Below are 21,763 nucleotides of genomic sequence, written 5' to 3' on the forward strand. Positions count from 1 at the left end.
ATTAAAATCTTGGCCCTTTTTAAAAAACAATAAATTCATTTTATTTTTGATGATGTTTACATAGCTGAGAGGGATACACGCGCATGTGGGTCACCAATTAGGGTGGAGAAGGTTGAGGAATGGGAGGAAGTAAATGAGACAGCTGCCTCTAATCCTTTTTCTTCCTGTATCTGGGGAAAATTGGGAGAAAAAGGAAGAGGTCCATTCCCAGCAAGCTGTGCACACTAGTACCCAGGAATGGTACTACCTGATGCTATCCCAGGGTCCCAGATGTGGAGCATGTTCCAAGGATACTGCTTAAATGCTTTTGATAATTCTGAGATACTCTTGATTTCGTTGCTCCAAGGTTGAGGAAATCCTTCCATTGGCTGACATAGTCCACCTTAGAGTCTCAGTTCACCCAGATATTCACTGTCAAAGCTTGTCCAGGAGAACTGTCCAATTTGTTCTGCCATCATGGTACTAGATGTCCTCTGCAGGCCTCAGTGAACTCATTGTCATGTTCCCCATGACATATTGGCTTGCCATGAATATCTGGGCATGCCATCCACTGCGTAGGCCTCAGCACTGCGGAGATCCATTTCTGACACGTACACTGCCTGATAGACCACAGATCCTGTGACTTTTCTCCACAGTTGGAGTTCTGAGTCTGATCCAGGTGGGGATTCCCCAAAGAAAGCACCCCAGAAGTGACCCCAACCTGACTTCTATGTGTGCCAGCCAGTGTGGGATCTGGCTCAGTTCATCGCCCACATCAGCTTACATGCACACTAGTGGTTGCAGTCACCTGGTCGGTTCTGTCCCAGTCCCATCTCATACACAAACAAGTAGATGCTACAGTCCTGCCTACCCTTCCAGCCACATACTCTGTCCTCATGTACACCAGAGGAACTGAAGCCTAGTTGGAGCAACCTCCATAACCCCACCATGCCTGCCCCCAGCTCCTTTTCCTGTGTCTACCACTATGTGCAGTACATTGGTCCAGTCTGGCCCATATCCCATTTGGCTCTTGTATACATCAATGGGTGATGGAACCTAGCTCAGCCCAACAGACCCTACTATCCAGCCCACACTTGTGCTGGAGGTTACCACCTCCTGTTTAGTCAGGCCTGTATTGTCTATGGATGGGCCAAGGGTTGTTTATTTCTTTCGCTCTTGTGAATGGTGTTGCTGCTGCAAATATTGCCTCGCAGGTGTCTCTTTGTGGACTCAGATTTTTAGGTGATCATACAGAGGTGTTAACCTACAGCTGTGAAAAGGGAGATTATAGTCAGATTTGGCAAGAACTCCTCCTTTCCTATTACTAGTAGTCACAACAGCCACATTTGGGTGCGGCGTGGTAGCCTAGAGGCTAAAATGCTTCCCTTGAATGCGCCAGAATCCCATATGGCTGCTGATTCTAGTCCTGGCAGCCCCGCTGCCCGTCCAGCTCCCTGCTTGTGGCCTGGGGAAGCAGTAGAGGATGACCCAAAGCCTTGGTACCCTGCACCAACATGGGAGACCTGGAAGAGGCTCTGGACTTTGGATCGGCTCAGCTGTGGCCATTGCGGCCATTTGGGGAGTGAATCAATGTATGGAATATCTTTCTGTCTCTCCTCCTCTCTGTATATCTGACTTTACAATGAAAACAAATCTTTTAAGAAAAAAAAAGAAAAAGTAAGTAAATCTTAAAAAAAAAAATGACAAAAAACCAGCCACATTTTCTTCCTGTGTGGTTTTAACAACCAGAGACTCTTCCATTCCTCCTCATCATACTGCCCCCCTCTCTCCACCAGCCCTGAGACTTAAGGTAATGCCAGGGAAGGCTGCCCTGGGATGGGAAAGTAGCTTTAAGGGTCACATGAGGCCAGAGCACTGACTGGTTGACTTTTAGAGCTAGGAAGTCAAGTTGGGGTTTTGTGATTCTCTGTCAGACTCTAGGTACCTCTGCAATCCCCACCCCAACCCCCAGACCCAACTTCTTCTTTTCCCTGGCAACATCCAGGCCCTCTCACTTTTTTCTCTTCCAGGCTAAATTGGGAGTGTGAAGCTGCTCTTCTTCCCAATTTAGCATTTGAATTAAAGTGAGAAGGGAACGTGGCTGGGAAGCTGGCTCCCATCTGCCTGTGAGAGAGGAACTAAGAGAACAAGTGAGCAGGCACAGAGTGGGGGGAGTGATGTTGGAGCGAGGCAGCCCACCTGGGCAGCTCCCGTCTGAGGACCCTCGAAGTTGGGGGCAGCCTGAGAGGCTTCCTCAGGGAAATCTGGGACCGTGCTAGTACCTTTTGCCCCAGCTCTAGACAGTGACTCTAGGAGGGGCCCTGGAGGCGCTGGCCTCTGTCTGAGCCAGTTGTCTGGAAAACAGGATCTAGCTGACCCGATACATGAACAGAGGAAACGGGAGACCAAGGTTTCGGAAGGGTCTCTGCGTGTGGCTCAGCCCATCCTGTCTTTCCCAGGGGCCTGGTTATGTTGATCTTGGGGGGACCCTTTCTCTTAGCTCATGGGGACTAAGACTTCTGACTAAGATGGGAACAGGTCAGAGTTCTGGCAAAGGAAGACTGTGTTGGCTGACGCAGCAAGAGCTTTCTGGGGGTCAGGCATCTCCCTACTGGCACTGAATGACTGGCATGGCCGAGGGATGAAGGTGTACAACTTGCCATCAATATTTCAAGCAGCATTATTTATTGATCCCACTTGTGGCTGGGACAAAAGCAGAGTGTAATTCATAGGGGATACAGGGCTGCTGGGGTCAGATGGGGAGAGAGGTCATGAAAAGGTTAGGTGGTTGAGGAGTTCCACCAAGGGCCCTGGCAAGGACCCTGCGGAGTTCCGGAGCTTGCTCTCCCGTTTCAATTCCACAGGGCAAGGGAACCTGAAGCAGACGTGGGACTGCTACTGTGCCCCTCCACGTCCCCTTCCCCTGGCTCTGCCAGACCATATCTTAGGCATAGGCCCTCATGCGAGTCCTCCCACACACAAGCCCCTGTACCTTTCACTCCCGATGAGTCCCTCTCTTCTCACAACCCCCCAAATCAGCTCCAACAGCCTCTCTAGATAGAAGCAATAGCAGAAACCCAGATGGGGAACTTCGGGCCTGGCACTTCCAGGGGCAGGGCATACCCTGCATCTTATTCACCAGGCTTTGGTGTCTCCGGTGGCGAGGGCAGGGATGCACAGTCTGGGTTTGGGAAGAGACAGCTTGGAACCCTCAGCCGTGCTGTCCGCCCCTCAAAGAGGCTTGCTTCTTGAATCTCTGGCACCGGGAAGAGAAGAGGAGCAGGAAGCACGCCACTAACCAAACCTTGAGCCACCTGCTGCAGCACGGGATTGTCCCCATCTGCCTGCCTGCTCGGACTCCCACACTGGGGTAGAGCTGCGCCACCTGGTGGCCTCTTGTCTCCTTGCAGGCTCCGCTCCGCTATCGCCAACTCCAGCCTGGAAGTGGGATTTGGGGCGCTGGGAGGACGCCCTACCAGGATCTGTGGTTCCCTCCTCCTTCATATGGACCTGACCCAGCTTAGAGAAAGAAACTCGAGATGAATTAGGGAGGGAGACAATCATGTTGTGGCTGAAATTTAAGGTAGTGGGGGAAATCAGCCGGAGCTATTGGGTTGGAAGTAACCTCAAACTTCATCCAGGATGCTACAGAAATGTGGGCACAGAGCCCCCAGTTACACCCTATTCTATCTTGTCTGCCTTGTCTCCTTCCAGGTGAGCAAAGCTAGGCTGAGCTCTGCTGATCTGGAAAGCAGGCAGAGGCTGGACACAGCTGCTGGCTTCCCTTTGACGTCACAGCCTGGAAATCCCATTTTAAGCAGGTTCTCTGGGTGGAGTGGAGAAGCCACCAGAAACGGAGGGGAGGGAGAGCTGAATGAGTCAGCCCCAAGCCTGAAGCTACTGTAGCCAGGAACCTCAGGCCTGGAGGGCTGCCCAGGAGGCCTGGACATGGAGCACCTCTCCAGCAGCCCCCAACACAATCAAAAACCTCTGACAGCCCCTGGGGTCCAGGCTGTGCACAGCTCTGGCCACACCTCTCTGTCCTCCGCTCTTGTCCAGGAGAGATCTAGCAGGCAGAGGGGAGAGGGCAGGTGGCTCAGGGACTAGGGAGACAGCGGGAGATTCCCCACCAGCCAGTCTCTTCGCAGGAACCCTTCCTTCCATCCTGTTACCCTCCATTTTTCCTTTCTCCTCCTGCACCTCAGGGGGCGGGGCCTGTGCTCAGAGTGCTGAAAAACCTGCGTGTTTCCATGGCAACAGACCAAGGCACTTAACAATCTGAGCACATCCATGTAACGTTGAGAAACCCAAGTGTGTGCAGCACTCCTGAAAGTGCTGAGCCTGACAGGGACCTCCCCAGCCGTGACGGTGCAAGCACACCCTTGTATGTGTGCACATACATGTGAACATGCGTGTGTGTGTGTATGTATGTGCCTGAGATTCAACAAATGAGCTTTGGGTAGACTGTGCCTTATCTGGTTAACTGACCATGTGGGACCTGTTGGCCTGGGGCTAGAGCTTCTTACTCCCTGGGGGATCTTCCTAGAACAAACCTGTTCCCTGACTTTTCCTCAGGCACATTCTTCTCCTTCCAGAATTTTTCAGAGCCCAGTGAGAGGTATGGAGAGGGATACTTGCCTGGGGGATTCTGGGGAAGTCTCATGGGCATTGCACCTGAGAACCCCAAGCCCAGATCACTTTTTTTAAGATATACAGAGAGGAGGAGAGACAGAAAGAAAGGTCTTCTGTCCACTGATTCACTCCCCAAATGACCACAATAGCCAGATCTGAGTCAATCCAAAGCCAGGAGCCAGGAGCTTATTCCAGGTCTCCCTCACAGGTGCAGGGTCCCAAGGCTTTGGGCTATCCTTGACTGCTTTCCCAGGCCACAGCAGGGAGCTGGATGGGAATTGGGACTGTTGGGATTAGAGCCAGCACCCATATGGGATCCCGGTGCATGCAAGGTGAGAATTTTAGCTGCTAGGCTACCATGCTGGGCTCCCCTTTTAAAATTTGTTTTATTGGAAAGGAAGATCAGATTTCCAGAGACAAGGAGAGATGGACCAGAGAGAAAAGTCTTCTGTCCTCTGGTTCACTCCCCCAGTGGTCATAATAGCCAGAACCAAGCTGATCCAAAGCCAGGAGCTTTCAGGTCTCCCACGCTTTGCACCATCCTCAACTGCTTTCTCAGGCCACAGGCAGGAAATTGGATGGAAAGTGGAGCATCTGGGACACAAACTGGCACCCATGTGTGTTCCTGGCACTTGCAAGGTGAGGATTTAGGTACTAGGCCTTTGTGCTGGGCTCCCGGGGATTTCTTGAGTATGGCAGGTGGACATGTCTTGTGATGCCAGGGAAGAGGCAGTGAGAAGGCATTTTGCCAGACTTGGGTTCCAGCACCTGGGCCTAGGACACCCCACCCTGCATCCTCTGTTCCCATCCCCAAGACTGAGCTTCTGATCGCTCCCTCCCCGTCCATTCTTACCCTCTGCTGACCTCTCCTCTGTTGCAGCTGCTGCTTCTTGACTATCCGTCCCCTTCTCCTGGGATCCGGTGTGTAACTACTTGCCCTTCTTGGCCCCTCGTAGGCTCTACTCTGCCTCAGCAGGGCTATGATCCCAGGCCCTGTGGCCTCCACACTTCCTTTCTCCTCCAGCCAAGCACAGCCATGGAGGCCTTGGCCCCTTCCCTTCCTTGTACCACGCTGTGTGTCACTTTGGCCCCCACCCTTGGTGCCCTGTCCCCCTTGCGTGTCCCCAGGAGTGATGGGGTTGTTGCCTTTCATGACTTTCTAATCTCTGCTGCTTCTCTCCGCTGTCAGCGTCTCTGGCTTTAGCACCTTTCACGTTTTTGGTGTCTTCTGGAAATGATGGTCAGCAAGTCCCAGCAGGCTCTTAGCCTTCTCTCTTCAATGGGGGCTTCTAGGGGGTCAAACCCACATATCTAGCACTTTGTGGGATTCCATATGGTCCACCTGGACTTGGGGGGCAGGGTCTGAGTGGCAAGGCTATCTCTGAGGAGTGGGCATTTAGACAGCAGTGAAGGTGCTGCTTGGGAGTGCCTGGGTTGCAGGCCTTGCTCCACTTCCTTCCAGCTTCCTGCTAATGTTCTCCTTGGAGAGCAAAGAATCCTTGCCACCTAAGTGGGAGCCCGGATGGAGTCCCTGGCTCCTGGCTTCTATTTGGTCCAACTCCAGCTGTAGCACACATTTACAGAGTAAACCAATAAGCAATTTTAAAAAATCATTTTTTGTTTCAGCCTGTGGCTCATCTTTTCTGATAAAAAAATTTATTTAAACAGCAGAGTGACAGAGCAAGAGGACGAGAGTGAGAACAGGCTACAACAGAAGAGACTAAGGCAGGCCAAAGCCAAGGACCAGGCATTGCACCCGGGTCTCCTACGGGACAGGAGCTCAGACACTTGAGCCATTGACTACTGCTTCCCACGTGTGTGCACAGGAAGTGTGAATCAGCACTCCAATATGGACATGGCAGGCAACACAGGAGGCACATCAGCCGGCTATACCTGCTCCCCGCTGCTGACTCTTCCTTCCTTCCTAACACTCAGCTTTTATTTGAAAGGCAGATTTATAGAGAGAAAAAGAGAAAGATCTCCCATTTGCTGGTTGACACCCCAAATGGCCGCAATGGCCAGAACTGAGCCAGGACCTTCTTCTGGGTTTCCCGTGGGGGTTAAGGGCCCCATAACTTTGGGCCATCTTCCACAGCCACAGGCAATAAGCTGGATGAGAAGTGGGGCAGCTGGGACATGAACCAAACAGCACCCACATGGAGCACTGTCTCATGTAGGCAGAGAATTAGCCAGTTGAGCCATTTTGCAACCTCCCTGTCCCCTCCATTATTGGCCCTTTTTAACTGTCTGAGGTCCCAAATCATTTTCCCAGACAGAAGCTGCTTGTACCTACTCTTCCCTGGAGACCAGGGCTCCTGAAGAGCTGATTCACCTGCCCCTGCATCCTCCCACCCCAGCCCTGCCATGTGCCATGGCTGGTCTTGCTAATGCTTAACTCGGGACCCTTCCCGTCCCTCAGATGAGTGAGGCAAGAACAACATTCAGAGGCCAAAGAGCATGAGGTGCCAGCGGTGGGTTTATTGGCTCATCCAGTGCCAAAGTTCTCCTGGCTCTCAAGGCTTTTGGAGCCCCGGGCTCCTGCCTTCCTGTCCTCCTCTCAGGGTCTGCCTGGCAGAAGCTGGAGCAGGGTGTGGGCAGAGGCTGGGCTGAGCTGGGCTGGGGCTCTATTCACACAGCGCCAGGTCTACTTGGCACAGAAAATGGGAACGGGGATTGGGGGGTCTGAGGGTAGGGCCCCCAGTTCCAAGCGGGGAAAGGAGTCCAGCCCAGGGCATATGGCAGGAACAGGGTCCCTCAGAGCCCCATCTCTCATGGTCTGGAATCCTCTGAACTCAGAGATTGGGAGACAGGGAGGGGAGGAGGTGGCTTTGGGGTTAGGGGGCCAAGGGCAGATGGAGTGGCCACTGGAGAGTCCTTGAGTGGCGCCCTACCCTCACCCACACTGTTTTTCAGTGGAGATAGTTGGCACCTTCTGAGCCGGCTGTAGCCCCGGCCCTGCTGGCCATTTTGGCCCACACTAAATCCAACTGTCCTCTGGTTGTAACAGTGGCCTGCTGGCCCCCCAGGACCTGATCTCTCTCTGAGGCAGTCCCAGTGGATCCCCCTTTTCTCACAGGTGCCTTCAGGCCCAGCCTTGGCCCATCTGGGCTGTGGTCCACGCTGCCTCCAACTCAGAGAGAGCAGTGGACGCGTGTGGGGACCTAAGAGGAGAGGATGGCCATGGTCTTCAGCAAGGCACTGGGTGGGCAGGGACAGGGCTGGGTAGGCAGAGGGAGAAGGGCCGGACAGGTTGAGGAACCTTCCCCCATCTCCCTGGGTGGCTCAGTTCTCAGGCCCTGGGCCAGGCTTCACCCTCATCTCCCAGCACAGGGCCTGCCCTCCAGAGGAGTGTTTACTGGGCAGGCCCCATGCTGAGACACCCCAGGCTGGTGGCACAGCATGAAGAAGGGGCTGGGTTGGGCTCAGATGGCCCCTAGCTTCCTCCTGGCTCTGCAGCCCATGGGGGTAGAGATGAGGGGGCAGAGGGGCTTAAGCTGAATCGCCCCCAGCCACAGGCTTTTTCTTGGGCCTTGTCTTCAGGGTCTTGGAAGATGGTGACTGCAAAGGGAAGAAGGGGGACAGCTCAGCCAGAGCTACTACCCTCCCACATCCCCAGGCTGGGGCCTTGGATTCTCACCTCAGCCTTGGGCACTTTTTTGATGGACTTGACCCTCTTGGGGGCTTTGTCTCCCATGTCCTCCTCAGAGGGCTCTGTGCGGAAATCAGTCTGGTTTGTGCTGGGCCTTATGCTCAGGGCAGGGTCGTCTCCTGGGTGCAAAGAGAAAAGGAGAACATGGGTCTTGGCCTCATTGCCCCTGAGCCCTGCCCCCACCCTCTTCTCTACCAGTCCCAGGTCCTGCCTGTACCTAAGTCCTCGATGGTATCCAGGAGGCTGCCAGGGCCTGGGCGGAGGCGGCCATCGGGCCCCTGCAGGGGCAGGGCATCTTCGTCCCGGATCAGGGTCAGGTCCTGCATGCTGAAGCTCCTGAGCTTCTCTGACAGCACTCCCTGGCCCTGGGGTCACCACCACCACCGCCGCCGCACCCAAAGAGCAAGGGAAGAGGCAGGGTGGGGCCAGAGGTGAGTGGGGGGTCACTCTTCCCTTTGGAGTGATGTAGAAACCCAACCCAGCTCAGCTGGTGTGTGTGTGGCACAGTCAGGTCTAGAACCCTGGGTTTCACGGGTCTGAGGGAAGATCAGGTGCCAAGCAGCCCAGCCTGGGGCACGTGATGGACCACACAGGATGTGAGTCTAAGGACATCCGGGCTTGTCCCTCACATCTCACTCACCTTGGTAGCAGCCGTGACCGCAGCATTGGCGGCGAGGTTCAGGCCCCTCTTGCCTACCCTCATCATGGTCTCGTAGCTCTTGTCTCGGGCCTGCGTGATATACTCATCAATTTCCTGCGAGTACAGTGGGAAGGAGGAACAAGTGAGAGGTGGAGGGGCTGCTCCTGAGACCCTGCCACCATCCCTCCTCATTCACGTGTAGATACAAGCAATGCATGCTCTAGGGTTCAGGGGACCCTGCCAGGTCATTTCAGACTAACAGGATGCCCAGGGAAGGCCAGAGAACTAAGGGTGGGGGCCAACCTTCTCCTTGTTGGACAGGGTCGGGTGCACGAACTTGCGGTAGAGCACGCTGGAACCCTTGGTATAAGGAGACAGCAGCCATATCACGAAGGCAATCTTGAGTTCAAAGTAGAAGGGGAACCTGTTTGGGAACAGGGGTGGTACAGAGCATGGGGTGGGGGAGATCAGGAGGGCATAGGATTCAGCAGTGTGGAAACTGCAGGACCTGCACAGCCTGCCCCCCAGCCTTGCTGGACTGGGTCATTTCTAGCCCTGAGGGAGCTGCAGCAGCTTTCATCTGCTCTGGGGTCTGCACCAAGGCAGGCCGCCAGACCACCTCTCCCCTGCTTTGGGGTCTGCACCAAGGCAGGCCCCCAGACCACCTCTCCCTTGTGCCCAGGTCCCTGCATGCTCCTCAGTTTCCTGCTCTGGCCCTCCCTCCTGGGAAGAGGAGCAGGCTTTTCCAGCTGTGCAGGGCCAGAGAGAGAGAGAGAGAAAGAAAGTTCATCCACTGGTTCACTCACTTCCGAATTGCTGACAACAGCCAAAAGTCCTAACTTTGGCTGGTCAAGGCAAAAGTTAGGAGCCCAAGGCTCCCACACGGGTGGCAGTGACCCTAGCCCTTCAGGTCATCACCTACTGCTACCCAGGCTGCACATCAATAGGATATTGGAATCATAAGTGGGAGCCAGGACTTCAATCCAGGGATTCTAACTTGGGATGTGGGTTGTTACCAACCATCCATTCTAACCCTCAATTTTGAACTTATCTCTTCCAATCTCCTTCCTCTAGTAGAACTACTTGGCTCAAGCCCAAGGATGCATCTGTAATCACAACTCTCTCAGCTTCTCATGGGCTGGGTGGTTAGTCTTTTCTTATACAGAGCCATTCACTCGTTTAGTATAGGTTTCTGAGCTCTTGTATAAATTCACACATCCATGTACACAGTCTTGCAGCACCTGGAAAATGCTTCAGAATTGCAAGCTTGGGCCCAGTGCAATAGCCTAGCGGCTAAAGTCCTCGCCTTGCATGCGCTGGGATCCGATATAGGCGCCGGTTCTAATCCTGGAGGCTCCGCTTCCCATTCAGCTCCTTGTTTGTGGCCTGGGAAAGCAGTGGAAGATGGCCCAAAGCCTTGAGACCCTGCACCCATGTGGGAGACCCAGAAGAAGCTCCTAGCTCCTGATTTTGGATCAGCACAGCACAGGCTGTTGCAGCCGCTTGGGGAGTGAATCAACGGATGGAAGATCTTCCTCTCCATCTCTCCTCCTCTCTGTATATCTGACTTCGCAAAACAAACAAACAAAAAAACCCTGCCAGCTTCTGGTGTCTACAGTATTCACTCTCATGCCTGCTTGACAAATGGGGGCCCCAGGGTTGAGAGCTGTGACCTGCCCAGGGCCCTGGCGAAGTGTGACTGAGCTGGGTTCCCAAATCCCCTGTGGTGCTTTGCTGTCAGCCAGGACCCAGGCGCTCTCTGATCAGATCAGTACAGGGAAGGGAACTGAGGACCCTTGCATGCTGGGTCTGCCCACAGAGAGGTTGGCAGGGATGGTAGAGCTCACCAGGACAGCACGATGTCTGTGAGGGTCTCAGCTGTGGTGAAGAAAGCAAAGACGATCCAGTACATCATCCACTTCACCTGAGGAGGCAGGGGCGTGGTTGGTGTGGGGCGGGGGCATGCCTGGGGTTCCCAGCCTGGCCTGTCTGGCAATCATGAGACCCTGGGTAGCACTTGGGCCCTCAGCTCACCTGCCAGTCATTGAGGCTGAGCCCAGTTCTGCTGGTGGGCTATGTTGCAGGCACAATGGGAGGGGATGTGCCCTATGGGTGTTGGATCACCCAGGCTAGGGGAGGGGAGAACCCAGGAACCTCCGTTGCCCCAGGGTCTGGTGAGAGCTGCCCCAGGTGCAACACGCACTGTATCCTCCCTTCTTCCTGCCGTGAGGAAGGGTCTTAGACTCACATACTCCTTCACGTTCTTTGTCTTCACCGCCTTGTAGGAGGAGTAGGCCGGGTACAGGGTGCCGAAGATGAGCCTAGGGGGCAGGAACGGTTAATGGCGCCCTCAGCCAAGGACAGCGGCCTCTGGGTCAGAACTCCAGAGGTTCTCATCAGCCAGGTGGGGGACCCCAGCTAGGGCGAAGCATGGAGACTCTACCCAGCTGGGGAGGGATAACCCTCCTTTCTCCTGGGACAGGTTTTCTGTTCCCTGAGGCATAGAGGCCTGAGGGTTCAGAGGTTCATGACCCTTGGTTAGACACAAACATGTCATGGGGAGTGGAGGTATGGTTGTGGCTAGAGGGTGGGGTGGGGGCTCCCTTCCCAAGCCCATGTCCATTCATACCCACCCACCTGCCTGCCTTTGACACCTCCTGGTGTTGTCTGGGCCCAGGCAGGGCCAGCTCTGCCAGGAAACCCAACACCACCCAACAGGGCCTTGTACCTGGCACTCAGAGGCACCACTGTGGCCCTGGGGACATGGGGAGCAGAGGGCACAGAGGCAAGAGGCCCAGTGAGGGGCAAAGAGGCTTATTCCCTCCTGGCCAGACCCCAGGGATTAGCTCAGCGGAGGGTCTGCGGCTCAAGGCTGATCACATTACAGAACACAGATGGGACAGGGATGCCCCTTGAGTAAGAGAATCAGGCCCCATCCTGCAAAGCCCATACTGAGGCAGGAGGTCCCCAGACTCTGTCCTGAGCGCTGGGGGTGATTCAGCTGGCTGGGGACACAAGCCTGAGACAATCCAACCTGAGAAGCCTGCAGCAGGGTGGGGCCGTGGTGCAAGCAGAAGGGCAGGTCCCCTGCTGGGGTAAGGGTTGTTGGCTCTGAGGCCCAACTCCCTAGCAACCTGAGGGTGCTGCCTGCTCCTGCATGGACTGGCCTGATGGAGGTAGGGCCTTTGTAAACTGGCCTTAAGGACAAAGTCTGGGGTCTTGGTGGAGTGTCTGTACTCCCTTTGGGAGTTTGGGGCAATGTCAGGGACGCAGTTCCACATGTGGCTCTGGCTTCAGCCTGGAGGGAAGCCCCTACAGGTTCTCCCTGCTGCAGCTCCAAAACCCGCCCTCTCGCGGTTACCTCCCATACTTTGTCCTCCAAGCATCTCTGGTTTGGGCGCCCATACGGGGCCTTCAGGACATGCGCATCCTCAGCCCTAGTGCCCTGCCCAGCCAGCGTGCGGGGATGAGGGCCTGGGCCCTCCGAGAGACCAAGCGGCTGGCAAAGCCTGCCATCTCAGGAATGAGGCCCTGCCTCGCCCCCACACTCTTCTGTTACCCCTGCCCCGAGAGGCTGACAGGGCTGCACGAGAGTCGGACGGCTGGGACAGGGTCATGCCCACCTCCTTTTATAAAATCACACCGTAGGAGGGGCTGGTGCGGGGACAGGGACACTAAAAATCAAGGGAGTTATTAAAAATAACGGGAGTGAAGCCCTTGGGGAGCCAAGGCCCGCCACGCGCCCCTCAGGTTCCAAAGCTCCCTGTCTCTGGGGAACCCGATATGGCCGAGGTTAGCAGTCGAGGCGCTGTCCACCCAGGACTCCAATACACCCTCCCGCCCTCCATCTCCTGCGGGCGCGCCCGCCGCCGCCCCCACACTCACACCACCAGGCGAGAGATGATCCAGGACACCATGGCGGGGCCGCGCTCAGCGCCGGGCGGGGATCCGGCCCGGGCCGAGGATGCAGGTACCCGAAGCCGAGCGGCGGCGGCGGCGGCAGCAGGAGCCGCAGTAGCCGCAGCCGTTGCGGGGGCAGAACAGCGCGGAGCCGCCGCCGTTAGTTAAAGGGGAGGTCCCTGCCGCACCACGGCTGTGGGTGGCGGCGTTCTTAAAGGGGAGGCCGCGGCGGCAGCGCTGCGCCCCCCAGCACCTGCTGGGGCTGGGCATGCGCCTTCCACCCTTAGTACCCAGGTTCCTAATTGCTTGTTCTGTTTTCTGGCATTTCGAGTGCCGGGCAGGAGGTACTGCCGGCTGCTTCGTGCCTAACATCAGCTCCAGCTCCTCTTGCCCTGTCCATATCAAGCTGCATGGCCTAAACACCTTAGGAGCAAACATGACTAATGGAGTTCTCACTGTGTGCACAAGCTTCCGAGATTCACATGCATGATTCCAGGGAATTCTTAGGGCAACCTTGGAAGGCAGAGGGCATAATTATCCTCATTTTGACGATACAGAAATGGGAAGCTTAGGAAAATTCATTAATTTGCTGAAGAACACACCACTACTAAGCCACACTGCTAGGATGAGAACACAGGCAATAAGCCCAGCTGGCTGACAACTTTCTCCCCCAAGTTACAGGCCCGGTAAAGACATGCACCTGAACTCCCGGAGGCACCAGCACACCTGCGCCTGCCCACCCTTACCAGTCACCCCTGCTGACAGGACCCACCCTGTCTTGGGCTCTGCAGGGTGACACCTTCCTTTTGGAGGGGCAGCAGCAGATGTCCTAATTCTGAAGAGGCTCATATCCAGAATGTAGGCTAGTGCGCCTCCTGATTTTCACCAACCAAGCTCCAAAACCCCTCCTTCTTCTGTTCTCCTTTCCTGTCCCATTTTTGAGCTTTTGCGTTTCTCTACCTTTTATGTTGAGGTAATCCTTTTGGGGACAACAGCATCAGCCCATGCCTACTCAGGCTAAAAGGACAAACCTGTATGTCAGAATCCAGGCCCAGTACCCTTGAACGCACAACAGACCATTGCAACCTGATTCCATTTCCAGGCCCAGACGCTTTCCAAGATGTTTTCCCATAGGTTCCAGAGAAGCAGATCCAGACGACAACCCCTTCCTCTATTTTTTACAACTTTCTCTCCAGTCTCTTCTCATTCAAGGTGCTACACTGCACCTTGATAAACAAAAATATATTCCTGCTGCTCTCTCGGGGGTAGGCTGAAGGCCCCATGTTTTGTGTCACCATGGCCTGTCCTAAGCCATGCCCAACTGGCCGCACCCCTGACCCTCTCCCTTCAGACTCTGCCCGAGGAAGGCAAGGGCAGAAACTCAGCAGCCCTGGCTCCTGATTCACACGTCCTGTCCCCTGTCTCAAAGTCCTCAGAACCACAGTGAACAGGCCCTGGCGACTTTCTTCCAACTCACTACAAGTTCAGGAAATAGAGAAATAATCACATGTAGTATGGTAATAAATCCCCACCTCCGACATGGCCCACAATTTGGCCTTGATTGTTCCAAAGACTGGTATGAGAAGAATTAAGTCCACTCAAAACAAATTTGTTAGATTTTTAATAAGAACATGGAAATCCCAATCAGCCCTTCAACAGAATTAAAATACAGAAAGTGAAATTAAAGTATTCTACAGTAAATGATTTTTATTAAAAAAAAAGTTAATTGTGAACATATAAACAAACCGGCAGGGCACTACAGTACAGCTGGAAAGATACCATTCCCAATGTACCTCTGGGCCAATGAATTCCATCATTTTCAAATAAATTCTTACTAAAACTCCACTGAGTTGGAAAGTTTTGCTGAAAATATTTCTGGACAAAAAACCCAAAAACAAAAAACTTCAAGTTGGAAATCAAACTTTCCTTTGTATTTGGAAACATAGGCAGAGTCCCAAGGGAACGCTGGTAACAGTTGAAAATGGTTCCTGGAGTGACCAGTATGTGTCCATGGGGAGCACACCACAGCTCAGACTTGATGAAGTTTTCATATGACTGCTCCCTCAAGGTAAGACTGAAAGGAGTCGGGAGAGACTGAAAGAACCCTAAAAAGCCAATTCTTTTAAATTCTGCTTTGGCTGACTTTGTGCTATAGTGGGCAGCTGAATTCTAAAAACCCTATTTCTTCAAAGAGTTTCATCGAAAGGAAGACTAAATGTAATGTGCCTTTCCTCATAATCCAGGAAAACAATTGTGGTATTTCAAAAATTCTAAAAATATCTACTTTCATGAAATAGTAACTATTTCACTACAAACCTATTTTTCACTAAATACACACATTTCCTAATCCTGGAGCCTCCTGGGAAAAGCAGTGGGTTCTCCCTGGGTCCTGCCAGATTGCAGTGTTCACGGGAGAGTGTGGGGAATGGCTTCTCCCAGCTCCTGGGATGCCGTGCCACAGGTCAGGTGCAGAGACCCATTTGGCTCCCACCAGGTGTGTTGAAGCAACCATCCTTCGTGTGCATCAGCTATGGGATTCTCCCCACCTCCAAACACACTCCCACTTATCGAGGCACAAGAGGAGAAGAAAAGCTAGCAGTGCCCACATTCCTGGTTTCCATATAAATCTTAGACCAGGAGAATGTTTAGGAAAGCCCAGTGATGTTCAGGCAATTCGAATTCCCAAAAGGCCACAGGATGGGATGTGCCACCTCGGCTTGTAGTCTGAAACTGTGTGTGTGTGCGTGTGTGTGTGTGTGTGTGTGTATGAGAGAGAGAGAGAACAGTGCGACTTTTCTGTGCCAACCTTCAGTGTTGAGGCAGCGTAGAAAAGAGTGGCTGGAGAGTTTGTAATACTGACCACACTGGCTCTGGGTGAGGGACCTCTGCTCCAGCAGTGAACCCTGCTGCTCCCTGTAAGTGGTGTGAGGGAAAGACCTGCTTCCCAGGGGAGTCTGGAATTTCTCCATGCCTAAGACCTTGCCAGTTTCGATTCATGAGCCTTGAGAGTGCCGACAGCATCTTTCACTGCGTGGTAAATGATGTTCTTCACCTGGAGAGAGTAACAAGTACTGTCAGCTCACAGCAGCTCCGTGCTACCTTCTGCAGATGCAAATACTCTAGCACGACCAAATGCCTTCAAGTTCACGAGGAAATCGCCAGCAATGACTGTGTGGTTTCCAGGTCAATTCCCAGTGTGATTTACAAACCACATAAGATATAATGTCAAAGAGCAGGCGGTTAAACATGCCAGTGGAGATGCCATGTCCCATATTGGAGTTTCTGGGTTTGATGCCTGGGTTGGCTTCTGAAACTGGTTTCTTGTTGCTAAATGGGAAACCTTGTTTCAGCTCCTAGGTTTAGACCCTGGCTTGGTCCCAGCTGCTGCAGGCATCTGGGGAGCAATACGCCAGTGAATAGGGGGCTCCCGCTTTCTGACTCTCAGAGGAAAAAAAAGGCTATATTCAAAAGAAAATGATAAAATCATTTCAAAGGATATAAAATTATTGGGCCTGGCAGTGTGGCCTAGTGGCTAAGATCCTCGCCTTGAACGTGTCAGGATCCCATATGGTCGCCGGTTCTAATCCCGGCAGCTCCACTTCCTCTCTATCTCTCCTTCTCTCTGTATATCTGACTTTGTAATAAAAATAATAAAATAAATCTTAAAAAAAAAAAAAAAGGATATAAAATTATCACCATTGGGCCCGGTGGCGTGGCCTAGCAGCTAAAGTCCTCGCCTTGAACGCCCCAGGATCCCATATGGGCGCCAGTTCTAATCCCGGCAGCTCCATTTCCCATCCAGCTCCCTGCTTGTGGCCTGGGAAAGCAGTCGAGGACGGCCCAAAGCCTTGAGATCCTGCACCCGCGTGGGAGACCTGCAGGAGGTTCCTGGCTCCTGGCTTCAGATCAGCACAGCACCGGCCGTTGTGGTCACTTGGGGAGTGAATCATCGGATGGAAGATCTTCCTCTGTCTCTCCTCCTCTCTGTATATCTGACTTTGTAATAAAAAATAAATAATAAATCTTCAAAAAAATAAAATTATCACCATCTATGTGGCTATAATAAGAGTACATCAAAAAGCTAAGGAAAATGGAATTATAGATCATTTGTGTGAAAAAAACAAAAAAAATTAAAAAAAAAAAATGGAATGGCAGATTTACAGAGAGGAGAGACAGAGAAGTATCTTTCATTCTCTGGTTCACTCCCCAAATGCTTGCAATGGCCAGAGCTGAGCTGAGTGGCTGCCATGTTTGCAATGGCTGGGGACTGGACTAGGCTGATGCCGAGTCCACAGCTCCTTCTGGGTCTCTTAAGTGGGCTCAGGGACTCAAGCACTTGGGCAGTCGCCCATTGCTTTCCCAGGCATGTCGGTAGGGAGCTGGATTGCAGATGGACTAGCTGGTTCTCAGCACCCATCTAGGATGCTGCTGGCAGACAAAGGTTTAACCAGCTACATCACAACAATGGCCCCACTATCCTCATTTTCAGTATTAATTCAATACATGTTTACTGAGTACCTCCTATGCATCAGACATGTAACAGAAAAGCAGTAAAATTCCTACCTTTACAAGGTTCTGAATAGCTTAATTCCAGTAATGATAATCATATACAGATAAAATATTATGTCAGATGGCTAAACATACTATATATATATACATACTATATATATAAAGTGAGAACAGATTGGAAGTCCTGGGATGGACGATCTTTTTTCTTTTTAAATTTTCTTTGATTTTATTCTTTCATGAATAAATTATTAATTTTATTAATTTGACAGAGAAAAAGAGAGCTCTCATTTGCTGGTTCAGTCCTAAAATGCTTGGGAATTTAATCCAGGTCTTCTGTGTGGATGGCCTGGACTCAGCTCCACGCACCATTACCTAATGCCTGTCAGGTATGTATTAGCAGGAGGCTGGCATTGACAGCCAAGCTGACTTGAACTCAGATATTCTGGGCTGGGTTATGGATATCCAAACTGACATATTTTTTAAGAAGATTGTATTTATTTAAAGATACAATAACAAACACAGAAGAAGATAAAGAAGAGATATGTCCACTAGTTCATTCTTAAAATGGCAGCAGTGACTACAGATGGGGCAGCAGAAGCCAGTAGGAAAGGAAATTCATGTGTCTCCTACACGTGTGGCAGGGGACCAATTTATTGGATCATATTCTGTTGCCTTTCCAGGCACATGAGCAGGGAGCAGGACTGGAAGTAGAACAGTTGAGTCTAGAATTGCTTCTCTGATATGGGATGCCAGCATTGCAGGTTGTGGTTTGAACCACTGTGTCACAATATCAGCCCTGTAACTGGCTTAAGATGGGCTGGGCCAAATGCTTGCCCTGATGTTATTCTTAGTATGGTGGTCAGGGAAGGTCTAATGGGTAGGGTGATAAGTTCCCAGTCTGAGGGGGAGGGGAGTGAAATATGTACTGTTGCATATCTGTAGTCACTTAAAAAAATTTCCTTATTTTTATTAGAAAGGCAAATATACAGAAGAAGAGGAAGGAGAAACAGAATGATCTTCCTTCCATTGGTTCACTTTCCAACATGGAGGCAATCTCAAAGTAGGAGTTTTTTCTGGGTCTCTCAAATGGGTGTAGGGTCCCAAGTTGGGCCATCCTCTGCTGCTTTCCCAGGTCATAAGCAGGGAGCTGGATGGGCCGTAGAGCAACGGGGACACAAACCAGCTCCGTTATGGGATCCTGGTGTTTGCAAGGGGTGCATTTCATCCAATTGAGCCATTGCACTATGCCCTGTAGTCACATTTTGTATAAGTACATTATGGATGAGGAGTCAGCACTTTGGTTCAACTGGCTTATCTTCTACCTACAAGTGAGGGCAACCTGTATGAGTGCCGGCTTGTGTCCTGCCTGCTCCACTTCCCATCCAGCTTTCTGCTTATGTCCTGGAAAAGCAATGGAGGGTGGCCCAAGTCCTTGAGACCCTGCTCCCACATGGGCAACCCAAAAGAAACTCCTGGCTCCTGACTTCAGAATAGCTCAGCTCCAGCCATTGCAGCCATTTTGGAAGTGAACCAGTGGATAAAAGATCTTGCTCTGTCTCTCCTTCTCCCTGAAAATCTTCCCAATAATAATAAAGAAATCTTAAAAACCAAAAACCAAAAAATTCACAGTTGAAATGTTTTGTAATTTTGAAAAATGAAAAGTAGACCAAATTCAGGGTGGAGGGTGATTGAGAACAACCACATTCAACCTGATCCTGATGGGTTACCATTCAGAGATTTCCCTGAGCCCTAGGTCTGATGGAGGAAAGGAGGCAACAGTGAAAGGCAGGAAGTTGTGCTCTCACACTGCTGACGTTTCGCATGGAGAATCTTGTTTTCTTATTCTTGATCCATTTTATGCTACTCAAATGACCAAGTATACTAATAATGAAATTTGGTCCTTAAAATTCCCAGGCATTTCAAAAGCAGAGGAAACCTAATCTAACTGTCCAGTCAGCTCCCAGAATATAGTTCCTAGCGAGACAGACTGTGAACTGAATGCACAGAAGTCAGCCAAAAAAAGCAGCTTCAGGTCAATTCCTCTTTTGGGAAACAGGCTGCTCAGGCACAGAGCTGTCTTCAATTGAACAGGGAGGTCAGTCTAGTCCATTAGTAATACCAGTGATACATGTCAACCCCCCTAATGGCACAGAAGCAGAAAAGACTGTCACACCGGAAAAGAATACTTAAAATGAGCATCCTGGGCTGACCAAACTGAAGGCAAGCAGTCAGATACTTCCTGAAAGGAAGACTCCCTATTCCCAGACATGGTTTCCCTGAGTCACATCTACTCCACATTAAGAGTCATGCCTTCAGGAAGGAGATACGGATGTCAGCGTTTGATAGGAAGACAGAGGGGGGGGAGAAGAGGAGTTATTTACCTGCAGTTTATCTTCATGGTTTGTATGAGTGTTAGAGAGATGCCTGAATTCCTGAGTCAGGCGGAAACAGTGCTTTACATGTTCTGGAGACACAAAGTCTTCTGCTACTTTTATGCAACTATATAGATTGTGAACCTGGGCAGGGAAAAGTCCAGAGGGAAAACAGCAGCATTAGGGGTTCAGTAACACATAGAAAACATCCGTGATGCAGTAATAATAACAAAATAAAAAGAATAACAAAAACCATTAAATGAAAAATCATACATTAAAAATTAGTATTTTCACAAAGAATGGCTGAAAAGATACATAGCTGACTACAAATAGTAGCTATCTTGGGTCAAGGAAACTAAATTGGGAAGGCAGTCTCAGGAGAATGAAACAGGATTTGGTCTATGTAGCCAAATTGGGACTTTCAGTTACTTTCTGTTAGTTTATATTGTTTAAAATTTTTACATCAAGTATTTAAAATTATAAGGGGGGATTGCAGTGCCATCACAAAAAGAACTGCATTTGTAAGAACAATGAGAGTAAACCTGGCCAGATGAGACAAGCAGAGATAAGGAAGCCCACATAAGAAGCTGTTGAATCCAATCCCCAAGATGGAACTTACCTGGTGGGGTGCTCCGGCAGGTATGAAGACAGCATCACCTAGGAACTGCACGATAGCCCAGCCTTGCACACCATACTCCTCATAGAGTCGCTTCCGGAGGGTCTGGTCCAGGTACCAGCTTTGGTCATGAATTGGGTCATGATCAGGGGGATTCTCTTGACCTTGTTCTTCTCCAACCTGAAGCCATGATTGGAATCCAAAACCCAAAAATCACCACAGTGGTCCACAGTTATCCACAGTTTCCTTTACTGTGGCCTCAGCTACCCATAGTAAACTGTGGTCAACTGTGGTCTGCAAATATTAAATAGAAAATTTGAGAAATAAATAATTCAAGTGATTTCTGTTATGAACAGTGTGATCAAAGTTTTACAGTATCCAGTCCCATTCAACCAGGGTGTCCACACTATCTGCAGTGCCTGCCTGCTAGGTACTCAGGAAACATCCTGGTTATCAGATTGATGATCTCAGTTCTGCAATGCTTAATTTTAACTAATCCTTATTACTTAGACAGAATCCTCAAAGTGTAAGAATAGTAAAGATGATAATTTGGATATGCAAATTGAAGCTGTAAGTGAGGAGATGAATGTACAATAAAATGACAGAGAGGTGGCAAGAGAGGGAGGATTAGAGGGATCCATTCATGTAACTGTTACAGCATATTATGATAGTTGTCCTATTTTATTACTGTTGTTACTCTCACACTGTATCTTGTTTATAATTTAACCTTAACACATATATGTATAGAAAAAAGCAGTATATATAGGGTTTTGTTTCATCTGCACTTTAAGGCATCTGCTGCAGGTCTGGGAATGTATCTCCCATGGATAATGCAAACACTATGAATACATAAATATTAACAGCACAAATCCAACTTGCTGCATCTATGTTTTTAATGGTACAAATTTTCTGCTTCATCCTATCCAGCATTCTCTGGGCAGTTCAATAAGAGGCAAGGTGACTAGAGGGTTTTAATGCCAAATGATTCCACATGAGGAGACATGTTACACAGACTGACTCAGCCTCCATTGCATCACTCTGGGAACATACCTTTCGAAGCAGCTCTCGGATCTTCTCAGCATCCTTGGCCGCGTAGATGTGCCATAAAGCACCTGGCTTCTCTTTTCTATCATGAATCCTCTGCTTTGTCACCTCATCAGCATCTCCCTCATCAATTGTCTTCAGCACCTCTAAAACAAACAAAATGACATCTTCAGTGTAACCAGCTACTTCAGTACTTGAGTAAAGCCAAATGTCCAATTCAAAGAAACTTAGTCTCTCCTTTGCCTCTCTGTGAAGTAATAACACAAGACAGAATCAAAGACTCAAAGCTCATGTTGGTTAGATTTCATTCACATAGGAAAAACAACATTAAATCTTCCTTGCTTATTGAAGATTCAGTATTTCTGGAGGTATAGTTTTCTTGTTCATGTCCTGGCTGCTCCACTTCCTCTCAAGCTCCCTGC

The 21,763-nt window shown here is 50.8% G+C and overlaps 2 protein-coding genes across 3 annotated transcripts in view; both read right to left on the reverse strand.

Annotated features, from left to right (window-relative positions):
* Positions 1–7,549: 7,549 nt before the first annotated feature.
* On the reverse strand, positions 7,550–12,958 carry REEP2 (receptor accessory protein 2). Of its 2 annotated transcripts, none has more exons than XM_004586451.3 (8): positions 12,786–12,958; positions 11,149–11,221; positions 10,748–10,824; positions 9,204–9,324; positions 8,901–9,014; positions 8,478–8,625; positions 8,249–8,379; positions 7,550–8,169 (listed from the first exon to the last, which is right to left on the reverse strand). In XM_004586451.3, the coding sequence occupies exons 1-8, from the start codon at positions 12,815–12,817 to the stop codon at positions 8,101–8,103; spliced, it is 765 nt and encodes a 254-aa protein (XP_004586508.1). In that variant the 5' UTR covers positions 12,818–12,958; the 3' UTR covers positions 7,550–8,100. The 2 variants fall into 2 exon arrangements, with proteins under 2 accessions (XP_004586508.1, XP_058533244.1); XM_058677261.1 differs by having other exon boundaries at positions 7,551–8,169; positions 11,153–11,221; positions 12,786–12,865.
* Positions 12,959–14,487: 1,529 nt separating this feature from the next.
* The window catches only part of KDM3B (lysine demethylase 3B), a 61,210-nt gene continuing 53,934 nt past the window's right edge, over positions 14,488–21,763 (reverse strand). The window contains exons 21-24 of the mRNA XM_004586450.3: positions 21,348–21,487; positions 20,301–20,477; positions 19,691–19,825; positions 14,488–15,852 (exon numbers count right to left, since the gene is read on the reverse strand). Coding sequence (XP_004586507.2) covers positions 15,772–15,852; positions 19,691–19,825; positions 20,301–20,477; positions 21,348–21,487 — 533 coding nt within the window. The 3' untranslated portion in view covers positions 14,488–15,771. The remainder of the gene's footprint in view (positions 15,853–19,690; positions 19,826–20,300; positions 20,478–21,347; positions 21,488–21,763) is intronic.

The sequence above is a fragment of the Ochotona princeps genome, chromosome 19, assembly GCF_030435755.1.
Source record: "Ochotona princeps isolate mOchPri1 chromosome 19, mOchPri1.hap1, whole genome shotgun sequence".
NCBI classification, from domain to species: Eukaryota; Metazoa; Chordata; class Mammalia; order Lagomorpha; family Ochotonidae; genus Ochotona; species Ochotona princeps.

Excerpts from the sequence above, each read along its gene's own strand:
- REEP2 (XM_004586451.3), bottom strand. The coding sequence starts at position 12,817 with ATGGTGTCCTGGATCATCTCTCGCCTGGTGGT. Across the intron at positions 9,325-10,747 it reads ACAGACATCGTGCTGTCCTG|GTTCCCCTTCTACTTTGAAC; the intron begins GTGAGCTCTACC and ends GTTCCCAAACAG. Across the intron at positions 8,626-8,900 it reads CGGTCACGGCTGCTACCAAG|GGCCAGGGAGTGCTGTCAGA; the intron begins GTGAGTGAGATG and ends TGGTGACCCCAG.